Source organism: Tachyglossus aculeatus, chromosome 3, assembly GCF_015852505.1.
Source record: "Tachyglossus aculeatus isolate mTacAcu1 chromosome 3, mTacAcu1.pri, whole genome shotgun sequence".
Taxonomy (NCBI): domain Eukaryota; kingdom Metazoa; phylum Chordata; class Mammalia; order Monotremata; family Tachyglossidae; genus Tachyglossus; species Tachyglossus aculeatus.
In genome coordinates, this window is record NC_052068.1 from 20789739 (window position 1) to 20803877 (window position 14139).

Sequence of the window (14139 nt, forward strand, 5' to 3'; positions counted from 1 at the left end):
GCAGCCCGCGGCACCAGCAAGCAGGACTGCACTACTTCGCATGAGCCAAAGTTGCAGATGGCAGATGTGTAAATTCAGGGATACTGGGAAACCAAGACTCCTCTGCTCGTGAGGACACATCCCTGGTAGCAACTCCCTCCCGAAGCACTTCCTTTCCCCGCTTCCAAGGCACCTGTCGGATGAGTTTCTTCTTCTTCGCTGAGTCGGGCATGCTGTGCACGTGCCGGAACAGCTCCTTTAACGCGTCTTCTGTGCGTTGCTGGGTCTCCTCCTGGTGGGAGCAGGAGTCCACCCGATTCCGTTTCTGAGTCCTCAGGAGCTGTAACTCCTTGGGCGCGCCCGCGGCTGGCAAGTCGAGATCATCCTGGAGGCAGTTTAGAGAAACGGTGGATTAAAGCGCCCCGCCGGCTTCCATCTGTCAAGAACGGCTTCAAAGTCGAAGCTCGACGCTTCGAGAAATCGAAACTCGTGGGCTAGAAGGTTTTAGAATGGAACCTTCCAGGACTCCTCTCTGCTAGGGGGAAGATATTCCTCTAGCCCAGCTTTAACTACAGCCAGAGGAATCTAATTCACGACAGATCGAGTCCATGGACATAGAAGAGGGTAGAATAGCTCTCTTCAACATAACCAGAACCCAGTTTGAACCCTTCAGGATGGTTCAACTGCAGTTTGTTGTGTAAATATTAAGTGAAGAAAAGGCGATACGTATTGTTTAGCCGCAACAAGGAACCAGGGTTGGATTCTGACCTCAAGTGCCACTACTTGTTCACTGAACAAATCTTCAAGGAGAAAGGGTATCCTTCCTGGAGGCCCTCAGATAGTTAACAACTTGGTGCAATGGAAAGAGAAGTACTTGCCTTTACTTCACTTCCCTCTCGGGGCCATGATCTCCCAATCAATCAATCAATCAATCGTATTTATTGAGCGCTTACTGTGTGCAGAGCACTGTACTTAGCGCTTGGGAAGTACAAGTTGGCGACATATAGAGACAGTCCCTACCCAACAGTGGGCTCACAGTCTAGAAGGGGGAGACAGAGAACAAAACCAAACATATTAACAAAACAAAATAAATAGAATAGATATGTACAAGTAAAATAAATACATAGAGTAAAAAATATGTACAAACATATATACATCCCAAGCAAACACCGGTCCCAGAAGTTCAGTTCAATAGAAGCAGAGCAGTGTGGCTGCAGAGCAGGGTTCTAATCCCAGCTCTGACACTTGGGTGACCTTGCTGGGTGACCTTGAGCAAGTCATTTCACTTTTCTGGGCCTGCCTCAGTGCCCTCATCTGTAAAATGGGGATTAAGACTGTGAGTCCCACATGGGACAAGGAATGTGTCCAATCTGATTTGTTTGCATGTACCCCAGTGCCTAGTACAGTGCCTGGCACATAGAAAGCACTTAATTAATACCTTTAAAAAAAAAAAAAGAAGCGATAGTAAATGAGCTGAAATTAATTTTCCTTTCTCTAAATCAGGTGCTCCCTGCAATGTCAGAACCTCTGACACCCCAATTTGCCACCTTCATTCCTCCCAAACCAACTTTTAAAGTGTACAGTGCTTGGCACATAGTAAGTGCTTAACAAATACTATTATTATTATTATTATTATTATTATTATTATTATTATTATTATTATTATTATTACTTTGTTTTCAGTGGTCCTGCCTTGCCCACACCGTTTCCCCAGTTTGGAACTCCCTCCCCAAATCAAAGGGGCCCCAGCCCTCCCCATATTCAAAGCCTTCCCTCTAAACTGTACGCTCATTGTGGGTAGGGTATGTGTCTACCAACTCTGTTATATTGTTATACTGTACTCTCCCAAGTGCTTAGTACAGTGCTTGGCACACAGTAAGTGCTCAATAAATATGATTGACTGATTGCCTAAAATTCCACACCCTCCAATAACTATATCTTTGTCTAGCACTTATGTTCCCACTCCTACACATCCTCCACACTTACGCACAAACGTTTATTCAATTGGACAATCAACTTTTACTTGGATTACTCCCTAAATATTTTGGTTTCTGTCTTCCCGGATACACTTTAAGTTTGTACATATTTATTACTCTATTTATTTATTTATTTATTTATCTTACTTGTACATATCTATTTTATTTATTTTATTTTGTTAGTATGTTTGGTTTTGTTCTCTGTCTCCCCCTTCTAGACTGTGAGCCCGCTGTTGGGTAGGGACTGTCTCTAGGTGTTGCCGACTTGTACTTCCCAAGCGCTTAGTACAGTGCTCTGCACACAGTAAGCGCTCAATAAATACGACAGATGGATTGATTGATTGATTCCTTGTGGACAGGGTCCCTCTAGACTGTGAGCTCACTGTGGGCAGAGGCTGTCACTCTTTATTGCTGTATTAGTACAGTGCTTGTACAGTGCACAAGAGCTTAGTACAGTGCTCTGCATACAGTAAGCACTTTCTAAATAGGATTGAATAAATGAAGGGTCTGTGTTACTTTTCTTTTGTACTTCCCAGGTGCTTAGTACAATGCATTGCACCTAATCAGGGCTCTAAAGGCTATTACTATTATTAGGCTATCATTAGGAGGCCTTCCCAGACTGAGCCTCTTCCTTCCTCTCCCCCTCGTCCCCCTCTCCATCCCCCCATCTTACCTCCTTCCCTTCCCCACAGCACCTGTATATATGGATATATGTTTGTACATATTTATTACTCTATTTATTTATTTATTTTACTTGTACATATCTATTCTATTTATTTTATCTTGTTAGTATGGTTGGTTTTGTTCTCTGTCTCCCCCTTTTAGACTGTGAGCCCAATGTTGGGTAGGGACTGTCTCTATATGTTGCCAATTTGTACTTCCCAAGCGCTTAGTACAGTGCTCTGCACATAGTAAGCGCTCAATAAATACCATTGATGATGATGATTACTAATAATTACACTACTCTGACTGAATCTATCATAGTATTTATTGGACACCCTTTAGGTGCAGAGCACTGTACTATGCACTTGGGGGAGCACCAAAGAGGTCAAAAACCTGACCCCTATTCTCCAGGAACTGAAAATCCAACAAGACAGCCACAAAATCACTTACGGAGAGAAGGAAGAAGAGAATGGAAAGATGATTAGATGAAAAAAAAAGTGCATAAACAGCCAAGTGTACAAATCAATGTGAATGGAAAAGGAACTCAAAAATGTGTAAATGTTAAGATGGTACTTCAGCGTTGAAGGACTGGATGTGAGGAGACGCAGAATTAATCAGGGAAGGCTTCCTGCAGGAGGTGGGATTTCAGGGGGGCTTTAAAGATGGGGGAGCTTTGGTCCGGTGAATTTGAAGAGGGAGAGAGCTGTGGGCAGGGAGCAGGGCATAAGCAAGGAGTTGGCAGGGAGAAGAGTTAAAAAATGAAGCCAAAAAGGGGAGGTTATCTTGGAAGAGACAAACAATGGGAGCTGGAATGTAGTGGGAGTAAAGCTAGTGGAGTGTCTGAAAGCCAAGAGTCTGTAGTTCCTCCTTGATGAAGAAAGACTGTGAGCCCACTGTTGGGTAGGGACCATCTCTACACGTTGCCAATTTGTACTTCCCAAGCGCTTAGTACAGTGCTCTGCACACAGTAAGCCCTCAATAAATACGACTGACTGAATGAATGAATGAAAGGAATGAGTTACGAGTTGCTGGTGTTTGAGGAATGGAAAGAAATGGGCATAATAATTTAGAGAAATGTAGCAGACTGGGGCAGGGATTGGAGAAGATTATGAGAAGCACCGTGGCTCAGTGGAAAGAGCACGAGCTTGGGAGGCAGAAGTTCTAATCCCGACTCCGCCACTTGTCAGCTATGTGACTTTGGGCAAGTCACTTCATTTCTCTGAGCCTCAGTTACCTCATCTGTAAAATGGGGATTAAGACTGTGAGCCCCACGTGGGTCAACCTGATCACCTTGTATCCCCCCCAGAGCTTAGAACAGTGCTTCGCACATAGTAAGCGCTTAACAAATGCCATCATTTATTTTTCTTTATGGAGAGGGAAGAGGCTGGAGACGGCCATCAGTGAGGACTTGGACATCACTGCCTTTCCTCCATTAAAGTCTGATTCCCTTTCCTTAAACATTTAAGCTCAAGGCAGGCTACTTACACCGAGAGCTGAATTTGATGGCCATTCCGAAAATAAAAGATGATTTGTCCGCCGAGAAGCAACCGGGCCAACCTGACCGGCCGTTACCAGACAGGGGATGTCTTTTTTGAACAAAGGCAGTCCAGGAGAACAAGAGGCAGAGCTGCAAATACTAACCCCGCAGCCGCTTGCCACCTGAACCCAGCACCGCCACACTTCTTTACTACTGAAACTTGGAGAATAAACAGGAGAGATGGACTTCCTCAATAAATAATCTTATAAGGGTCAGAATCTGAGTATCTGTGCTATAAGGGTTCCTCTTGACTGAGTGGCTGTCTCATCCACCGTTCACTCGATATTTTTAAGGCGATTCTTGCCAGACATGTCCTACTGAGAGCTCACCTCCTCCAAGAGGCCTTCCCAGACTGAGCCCCCTTTTTCCTCTCTGTCTCCCCATCCCCCCCGCCCTACCTCCTTCCCCTCCCCACAACACCTATATATGTTTGTACAGATTTATCACTCTATTTATTTTACTTGTACATATTTACTATTCTATTTATTTTGTTAATGATGTGCATTTAGCTCTAATTCTATTTGTTCTGATGACTTGACACCCGTCAACATGTTTTGTTTTGTTGTCTGTCTCCCCCTTCTAGAGGGGGAGCCTGTTGTTGGGTAGGGACCATCTCTATATGTTGCCAACTTGTACTTCCCAAGCACTTAGTACAGTGCTTTGCACACAGTAAGCGCTCAATCAATCGTATTTATTGAGCGCTTACTGTGTGCAGAGCACTGTACTAAGCGCTTGGGAAGTACAAGTCGGCAACACATAGAGACAGTCCCTACCCAACAGCGGGCTCACAGACTAGAAATAAATCAATAAATACGACTGAATGAATGAAAAGGTGCCTGACACAGATCAATCCTCACACAGAACACAACAGCAACAACAAAAAATGAAGGCTCAGCGTTTTTCGCTGGCTGCAGAAACCTACACAAAGAGGAGCGTATGTGTGTATGTGTGCTTGTGTTCAGATACACATTATTTCAACACCACACAACTACCTCCTTCTCAGCCCTGCTTCCTGATTCCCACCGGGTCTGGCTGATTCTGCCCCGGAGCATTGAGAAGCAGCGTGGCTTAGTGGAAAAAGCACGGGCTTGGGAGTCAGAGGACATCACTTGTCTGCTGTATGACCTTGGGAAAGTCACTTCACTTCTCTGTGCCTTAGTTCCCTCATCTGGAAAATGGGGATTAAAAATGTGAGCCCCACGTGGGCCAACCTGATTACCCTGTACCTACTCAGCATTTAAAAAGTGCTTAACACATAGTAAGTGCTAACAAATGCCATCATTATTATTATTATTTCCAAATAAAAGAGTAACTTTAAACTGCTCATCTCACCTAGGATTAAACGGACTTTGTGGGGAAGGGAGGCGTGGCGGGGGTGGACTACGTTTACTTAATTTTCAGATTGTACCCTATTGGAAACCCTCTGCAGAGCTTGGCTGTAACACTTTCTCCTCGTTTGGACCTGGCTGGTAGCATGTGCCACGGAACCCGGCACCAATTTTCTCTTCGTACCTTTGAAGCGTGTGTTCTGGAGCCCAGATAGTGCAACCTGGCACATTCCCGAACGTAAGCAGGAGCCTAAATGGGGCACAGGAGAAAGATGGGACCCAGTGGTTAGTACGGCTGAAGTCAAACGAGGGACGGGCTAACTTCTTCTAGACCGACTTTGGGACACCCAAAATTCAGTCAAATTGGCCACTCAGCCCTTTTGTCCAAGTTTACCATAGTTAGTATGTTTGGTTTTGTTCTCTGTCTCCCCCTTTTAGACTGTGAGCCCACTGTTGGGTAGGGACTGTCTCTATATGTTGCCAATTTGTACTTCCCAAGCGCTTAGTACAGTGCTCTGCACATAGTAAGCGCTCAATAAATACGATTGATGATGATGATGAAATGAGCAACACTTGCATCCCCTCTCGAAAATGTAACCTATACTGCTTGACGATTCCAAAATGCAATAAAGCTACTTGTCAGTTGTGTGACTTTGGGCAATTCACTTAACTTCTCTGGGCCTCAGTTCCCTCATCTGTAAAATGGGGATTAAGACTGTGAGCCCCACGTGGAACAACCTGATCACCTTGTATCCCCCCAGCGCTTAGAACAGTGCTTTGCACATAGTAAGCGCTTAACAAATACCATCATTGTTATTATTATTATTGATCCGATTGGTCAAAAATGAGCCTATTTTGTGGCCTACTTTGTACCTGTACTGCTTGAGGATTCCAAAATACAATAAAGCTATTTGTCAGTTGTGTGACTTTGGGCAATTCACTTAACTTCTCTGTGCCTCAGTTCCCTCATCTGTAAAATGGGGATTAAGACTGTGGGCCCCATGTGGAACAACCTGATCACCTTGTATCCCCCCAGCGCTTAGAACAGTGCTTTGCACATAGTAAGCGCTTAACAAATACCATCATTATTATTATTATTATTGATCCGATTGGTCAAAAATGGTACACTGTGGGTACCACAAGGAACAGGAACCGTATCTGTGTCCAACTTCACAAATTTGTAGCTACCCCAGCACTTAGAACAGTGCCTGGCACATAGTAAGCATTTAACAAATACTACTATTATTATATTATTATCTTGGGCAAGTCACTTCACTTCTCTGTGCCTCAGTTCTCTCGTCTGGAAAATGGGGATTAAGACTGTGAGCCCCTTTGTGGGGCAGGGACTCTGTTCCACCTGATTGTCTTGTATCTACCCCAGCACTCAGAACAGTGCTTGACACATACTAAGCACTTAATGAAGACTAGTATTATTATTATCACTAATAATAATAATAATAATTTCCACCTACATATCCCTCTCCCAGCACTTAGTAAAATGCTCTGCACACAGTAAGCACTTAATACATAGTACTGCCACTACTGAGTGGCACAAGGCCAAGTTACTCCCTCCCATCTTGGACTTGGGGGTATTTCTTCCCAGCTGCTCCTTCGCTATGGAAAGAGTTAGTGTACAGATTTACCACTCTATTTATTTTACTTGTACATATTTACTATTCTATTTATTTTGTTAATGATGTGCATTTAGCTCTAATTCTATTTGTTCTGACGACACCTGTCAACATGCTTTGTTTTGTTGTCTGTCTCCCCCTTCTAGAAGGGGAGCCTGTTGTTGGGTAGGGACCAATCAATCAATCAATCGTATTTATTGAGCGCTTACTGTGTGCAGAGCACTGTACTAAGCGCTTGGGAAGTACAAGTTGGCAACATATAGAGACAGTCCCTACGGAACAGTGGGCTCACAGTCTAAAAGGGGGAGATGGAGAACAAAACCAAACATACTAACAAAATAAAATAAATAGAATAGATATGTACAAGTAAAATAAATAAATAGAGTAATAGATATGTACAAACATATATACATATATACATATACATATATACATCTCTATATGTTGCAGCACAGCGCGAAACACAGATTTTGCTACTTGTCTTCCCTTACTGTTTCAAATCTGGAAACTCTAGGAAAAACATGCTCCACTACCACAAGTGAATTGTAATCCAGGAGACTGCACAGAAGGGACCCTCCTACCTTGAAAAGTTTCTGGGAATGCTTGATCATAAAGGTCATCCCATTATTTAGCTTGGTAATATTCTCCTGCAGGTCATTGGCAGTAACCTGTTTAAAGAAGAATTCCAAAGCACAAACATAAGTATCGCTGAGCGGTGAGGAAACAGAAACACCTGAGATCAATAAGTGGAGCGCAAAAGCAACGTCTGCACTTCCTCCTCAGAGAGATCCCTTCTTTCGGGGGGACACTAAGGGGACCAGGCCTATCAGGTTCTAGCTAAGACACGTGAGGTCCCAGAGAAACACAGCCAACACGTAGGGAGAGGTACAAATTACGCTAGAGGCCAAAGATCCCAAGAATTTCAGGGTTCGAGGACCTTAGACTCCACTGTGTCAAACAGGAAGAACTTTTCTCTAAACTAAGAAATAACTCAACAATCAGCAAAATCAGATATAGGAAGAATGCGGGGACCTGGATTACATGCGTACGACACAACCAATGGCTTTTTAAACTGAATTTAGCGTGTTTTAATCACGATTAGAAACAAGGGTCTAGGGACCTAAGGAAAAGCCAGGAAGGAACAAAGCCCATTTGCCCTATGTTGGCTCAACACGCTGAAGAGATGACCTTGAGATTTCCTGGTGTCGGGGTGAGGGACGACCGTGGCCCACGCTCTCGCTTACATTCTTTGGCCACAGGATGTGGGGAGCAAACATAAGGGCCAGATTGTGGGCTGACATCTTGTTCTTGTCTTGTTTCTTTGCTGTCTGGTAGAGGAGGTCGAGCAGCAGCTTGAGCAGGTTACGGTTGGGTGGCGGGAGGATCAGGAAAAGCAGTTGCAGGGCCTCAATTTGCCGCTCTTTATCTGGGGTGCTGGTCTTGTTCCCCTTATCATCAAACTGCATCAAATCTTAAAGCCAAGAGGGGATTATTACAAAGGATGAAGGAAACCCCTGTTAGCAAAGTTCTTCCACAAATTATACTCCCCCAAAATCCCATTTAAATAAGAATAACAATAATTGGGGTGCTCTTTAAGCACTTACTACGGGCAAAGCACTGTACTAAGCACTAGGGTTGATTCGATATAAACAGATCGGACACAGTTCCTGTTCCACATGGGGCTCCCAGTCTAAGAGAGAGGGAGAACAGAAACACCATTTTACAGATCAATCAATCAATCAATCGTATTTATTGAGCGCTTACTGTGTGCAGAGCACTGTACTAAGTGCTTGGGAAGTACAAGTTGGCAACACATAGAGACAGTCCCTACCCAACAGCGGGCTCACAGTCTAGAAGGGGGAGACAGAGAACAAAACCAAACATACTAACAAAATAAAATAAATAGAATAGATATGTACAAGTACAGATGAAGAAACTGAGGCATGGAGAAGTTCCCGTGTTCTGGAAGCAGGGTGGCCTAGTGGAGAGAGCATGGGCCTGGAGTCAGGAGGACCTGAGTTCTAATCCCAGCTCTGCTACTTCTGCTGTTTGACCTTGGGAAAGTCACTTAACTTCTCTGTGCTTCAGTTACCTCATCTGGAAAGTGGGGATTAAGACTTCGAGCTCCATGGGGGACTTGGACTGTGTCCAACCTAACTAGCTTCTATCTACCTCAGCGCTCAGTACAGTGCCTGGCACATGGTACGCACTTATACAGAGAAGCAGCGTGGCTCACTGGAAAGAGCACGGGCTTTGGAGTCAGAGGTCATGGGTTCAAATCATAGCTCCACCAATTGTCAGCTGTGTGACTTTGGGCAAGTCACTTAACTTCTCTGGGCCTCAGCTGCCTCATCTGTAAAATGGGGTTTAAGACTGCGAGCCCCAAGTGGGACAACCTGATCACCTTGTATCCTCCCCAGCGCTTAGAACAGTGCTTTGCACATAGTAAGCGCTGCCATCATTATTATTTTATTAAATACCATAAAAAAATCCCCCAATTTAGTAATGGAAGATAATGGTACAGATTTTATTTTCCTGTAAAGGCTCATATAGGCACAGGTGTCCATTAATTTTTAATTTGAACATCTCTGTTAATACCAGCCATTACAGATAAAGATTTATGCCTCCATTTACTCAATCAATGACATTTATTGAGTATTGACTGCGTGCAGAGCACTGTAATGAGCACTTGGGAAACATGCTCCCTGCCCACATAGAGTTTAGAGTTTAGACAGGGAGACAGACATTAAAATGAATTATGGATATGTACGTACGTGCTGCGGAGGATGAGGGCGAGATGAATATCAAGAGCTTAAAAGGAGTGAGTTCTTTCATCTACTAGTAATGTGTGGAATTATAGTATTTTAAAAGTGGGAAGGAGTAGGAGGGAAGCAGTGTGGCCTAGTGGAAAGAGAACAGGCCTGGGAGTCAGAGGACCTGGGTTCTAATCCTGCCTCTGCCACTTTCCTGCTGTGTGACCTTGGGCAAGTCACTTCACTTCTCTGTGCCTCAAGGCCCACATCTGTAAAATGGAGCTCCAATACCTGTTCTCCCTCCTACTTACACCCATGTGGGACTTGTTTATCTGTATCTAACCCAGAGTTTAATACAGTGCTTGATATACAAAGCATTTAACGATTACCACAATTATTATTAGCAGGGCCAATTGCCTAGCCAACCTAATGGCAGACTGCTTCTCTAATGCTATTAATGATGTGCATATAATAATGGCATTTATTAAGCGCTTACTATGTGCAAAGCACTGTTCTAAGCACTGGGGAGGTTACAAGGTGATCGGGTTGTCCCACGTGGGACTCACAGTCTTAATCCTCTTTTTTACGGATGAGGGAACTGAGGCCCAGAGAAGTTAAGTGACTTGCCCAAAGTCACCCAGCTGACAATTGGCGGAGCTGGAATTTGAACCCATGACCTCTGACTCCAAAGCCCGGGCTCTTTCCACCGAGCCACGCTGCTTCTCTTAATTCTAGCATATAGCTAGAATTCTATTTATCTTACTTGTACAAATTTACTACTCTATTTGTTTTGTTAATGATGTGCATAGAGCTATAATTCTATTTCTCTTACTTTCCTCTCCTCCTCCCCATCCCCCTGCCCTACCTCCTTCCCCTCCCCACAGCACTTGTATATATTTGTACAGATTTATTACTCTATTTTACCTGTACATATTTACTATTGTATTTATTTTGTTAATGATGTGCATATAGCCATAATTCTATTTGTTCTGACGATTTTGACACCTGCCTACATGTATTGTTGTCTGTCTCCCCCTTCTAGACTGTGAGCCCGCTGGTGGGTAGGGACCGTCTCTATCTGTTGCCGTCTTGAACTTCCCAAGTGCTTAGCACAGTGCTCTGCACACAGTAAGCGCTCAATAAATACGATTGAATGGATGAATGAGTAAAGGTCTTGCAGTGTGAGAATGAATCCCCTCAATGCCATCATCATCATCAATCGTATTTATTGAGTGCAGAGCACTGTACTAAGCACTTGGGAAGTACAAATTGGCAACATATAGAGACGGTCCCTACCCAACAGTGGGCTCACAGTCTAAAAGATCTGACATGAGCTGAAACTCTTAGAGATTTCTGACCGATAGCTGAATCCAAAGACAATTGACCGGTTTCTCGCCTCCTCCGCCAGGAGCCTGGCTCATAAGAATGCTGACAGAGATGGAAAGCTATCAGAGAATACTGTTTAATTACTCTGTGAGCACACAGAAACCCTGAAAAAGAGCCCTCACCAAAACAAAGGAAAAGCATATGATTGGAGGCAAAGTCTTCTCTTGATAACAACAGATTAATGTGTCTTATCAAACCCCTGGGGCTCCAAAGTTCCTAGTTCCTGTCCAAGAAGCAGAAACGGGTTATCTCCTACTCACCGGCGATTTTCAGGTGGGCGTGAAAATGCTTGTGCGTCAGCAGGGGCTCCGGGAGCTCGCCTAGGAACATCTTCAGCAGGGTGGCCACGTCGTTGGAGTGAAACTCTCCCGATTCCAGATCGATGTCGGTCCCGCTGTTGAGCGCATCCTTTAGGGCCTGCTGCCTGACGCTATTCCCTGGGACTCGAAACAGGCCTTCTACTCGCAAGTCTGTTCAGGACGGAGGACGCCAGGGAGCACCAGGAGAGAAAAGTCAAAACAGAGACGGGGAAGAGTGGTACAGATAAGGCCCGGGCACTTGGCCAATCTCAGAGACGGTTTGCCCTCGAGCCCACAGGTCAGAAGCATCGCTCTAGGTCTTGCCCACCTCTGAGGCAGAAAACCCCAATGGGCAAGCTCTTGTGTGAAATTAAAGAAAAACAAGAAATGCCTCTCGGGGGCAGCTCCAAGCTCCGTACAGCTGGATCAGAATTCCCTGGCTGACTAGGAATTTGGCCCCCACCGCTTTGTCGCGACAGAATTGTGCAACTGCTCCCAGAAAATTACCCATCCCAGAGGCAGAAAGGTGGCAAAATCTAGAGAAATAAGTCTTACTTTTGTGCAGATATTCGATTAGCTGGTAGATTTGCGCAATGCCTTCCTCTGTCAGTGGGGACCCAAACACTACTCCTTTATCTAGAAAATCATAAAGCAAGGCAGTCATCACCAATTATTCACTCTCAGTATAGCATCGCTATCTTTCTACAGTAATAGTAATGGAATTTATTAAGCATTTACTGTGTTTAAAGAGCATTGTACCATGTGCCGGGAGACAATACACAAGGGGAAATTAGATATGGTCCCTACCCCTTGGGAAGGGTTCCTAAAGCATCACATCATATTGTGATCAATATGATCAATCACCACATCTGAAGGCCGTGGGTTCTAATCCCGGCTCCGCCACGTTTCTGGGCAAATCACTTCACGTCTCTGAGCCTCAATTACCTCATCTGCAAAATGGGGTTTACGGCTGCGAGCCCCAAGTGGGACAGAGACTGTTTCCAACCCGATTTGCCTGGCACATAGTAAGTGCTTAAAAAATACCGCAATTATTATTATCGTATAAACCCAAAACATAGCGAGGCATTTTCTTGTCCTGGATGAGGTCTTTAAAGTGACAGTTAAATATTAAAGAGCAAAAAGTAGAATATTAGAAACAGCTGCACACTAGCTTGTCCTCCCTAGTTCCAATTAGACGGTAAGATCTGGTTTCACGGTGCATGGTACTCAGCAATGTTCAGTTTGGGCTTTAATAAGCAATTATGGCCCAACATTTTTTTTAAGATATTTGTCAAGCACTTACTATGTGCCAGGCACTGTATTAAGCATTGGGGTAGATACAAGCTAATGGAGTTGGACACAGTCCCTGTCCCACAAGGGGCTCACAGTTTTAATCCCCATTTCCCGGAGGAGGTAACTGAGGCACGGAGTTGAAGTGACTCGCCCGAAGTCACACAACAGATAAATGGCGGAGCCAGGATTGGAACCCAGGTTCCGTGCCCGTGCTCTATCATTCATTCAATCGTATTTATTGAGCACTTACTTTGTGCAGAACACTGTACTAAGTGCTTGAGAAGTACAATTCAGCAACAGAGACAATCCCTACCCATACGGGCTCACACTATCCACTAGGCTACGCTGCTTCTCACTCTTTGTCCAACCCATTTCCAATTCCATCATCATCATCATCATCAATCGTATTTATTGAGCGCTTACTGTGTGCAGAGCACTGTGCTAAGCCCTTGGGAAGTACAAATTGGCAACATATAGACACACTTTTAAACTTTTATTCTTCCTGCCTGTGTAAATGTAGTATTAATGGGGTAAAGAGGAGGAGAAAGAAGCCCACAATGGCTTTTAGCTGCTCCACCAGCAACTAAACTAAATATCTTGCTGGTCTGGGACTTTGCTCCATTTGCTAAAATACAACGGCTTTGGTCTTGCGGGTGTCTTTCCATTTTCGTTTGAACAGTTCTGCGACTCCCCACAAATCTCTTCTTTCAGACTTCTGATTTGGAAGTACTGCAGAAGTTGCAAGTAACCCGGTAGGGAATCTCTGATGAAAATAAGGCTGGCACTATTCTACCACAGCTTTTAGACCGTAAGCTCCTCATGGCCAGAGTCAGTCAATCAGTCAGTCAATCGTATTTATTGAGTGCTTACTATATTCATTCATTCAATCGTATTTATTGAGTGCTTACTGTGTGCAGAGTGTCCGTATGTATATATGTTTGTACATATTTATTACTCTATTTATTTATTTATTTTACTTGTACATATCTATTCTATTTATTTTATTTTGTTAGTATGTTTGGTTTTGTTCTCTGTCTCCCCCTTTTAGACTGTGAGCCCACTGTTCAGTAGGGACTGTCTCTATATGTTGCCAATTTGTACTTCCCAAGCGCTTAGTACAGTGCTCTGCACATAGTAAATGCTCAATAAATATGATTGATTGATTGATTGATTGCAGAGCACTGTACTAAGTTCTTATATGCAGAGCACTGTACTAAGTGCTAGGGAGAGAACGATATAACAATAAACAGATACATTCCCTGCCCACAATGAGTTTAAAGTCTAGAGGGGGAGA

General features: G+C 44.0%; 1 protein-coding gene across 2 annotated transcripts in view; it reads right to left on the reverse strand.

Annotated features, from left to right (window-relative positions):
- The window catches only part of ARHGAP19 (Rho GTPase activating protein 19), a 60856-nt gene that overhangs the window by 16990 nt on the left and 29727 nt on the right, over window positions 1–14139 (reverse strand). For both annotated transcript variants that reach the window (XM_038743826.1, XM_038743825.1), the window contains exons 3-8: window positions 12108–12188; window positions 11514–11723; window positions 8359–8585; window positions 7696–7782; window positions 5668–5733; window positions 173–364 (exon numbers count right to left, since the gene is read on the reverse strand). In XM_038743826.1, coding sequence (XP_038599754.1) covers window positions 173–364; window positions 5668–5733; window positions 7696–7782; window positions 8359–8585; window positions 11514–11723; window positions 12108–12188 — 863 coding nt within the window. The remainder of the gene's footprint in view (window positions 1–172; window positions 365–5667; window positions 5734–7695; window positions 7783–8358; window positions 8586–11513; window positions 11724–12107; window positions 12189–14139) is intronic.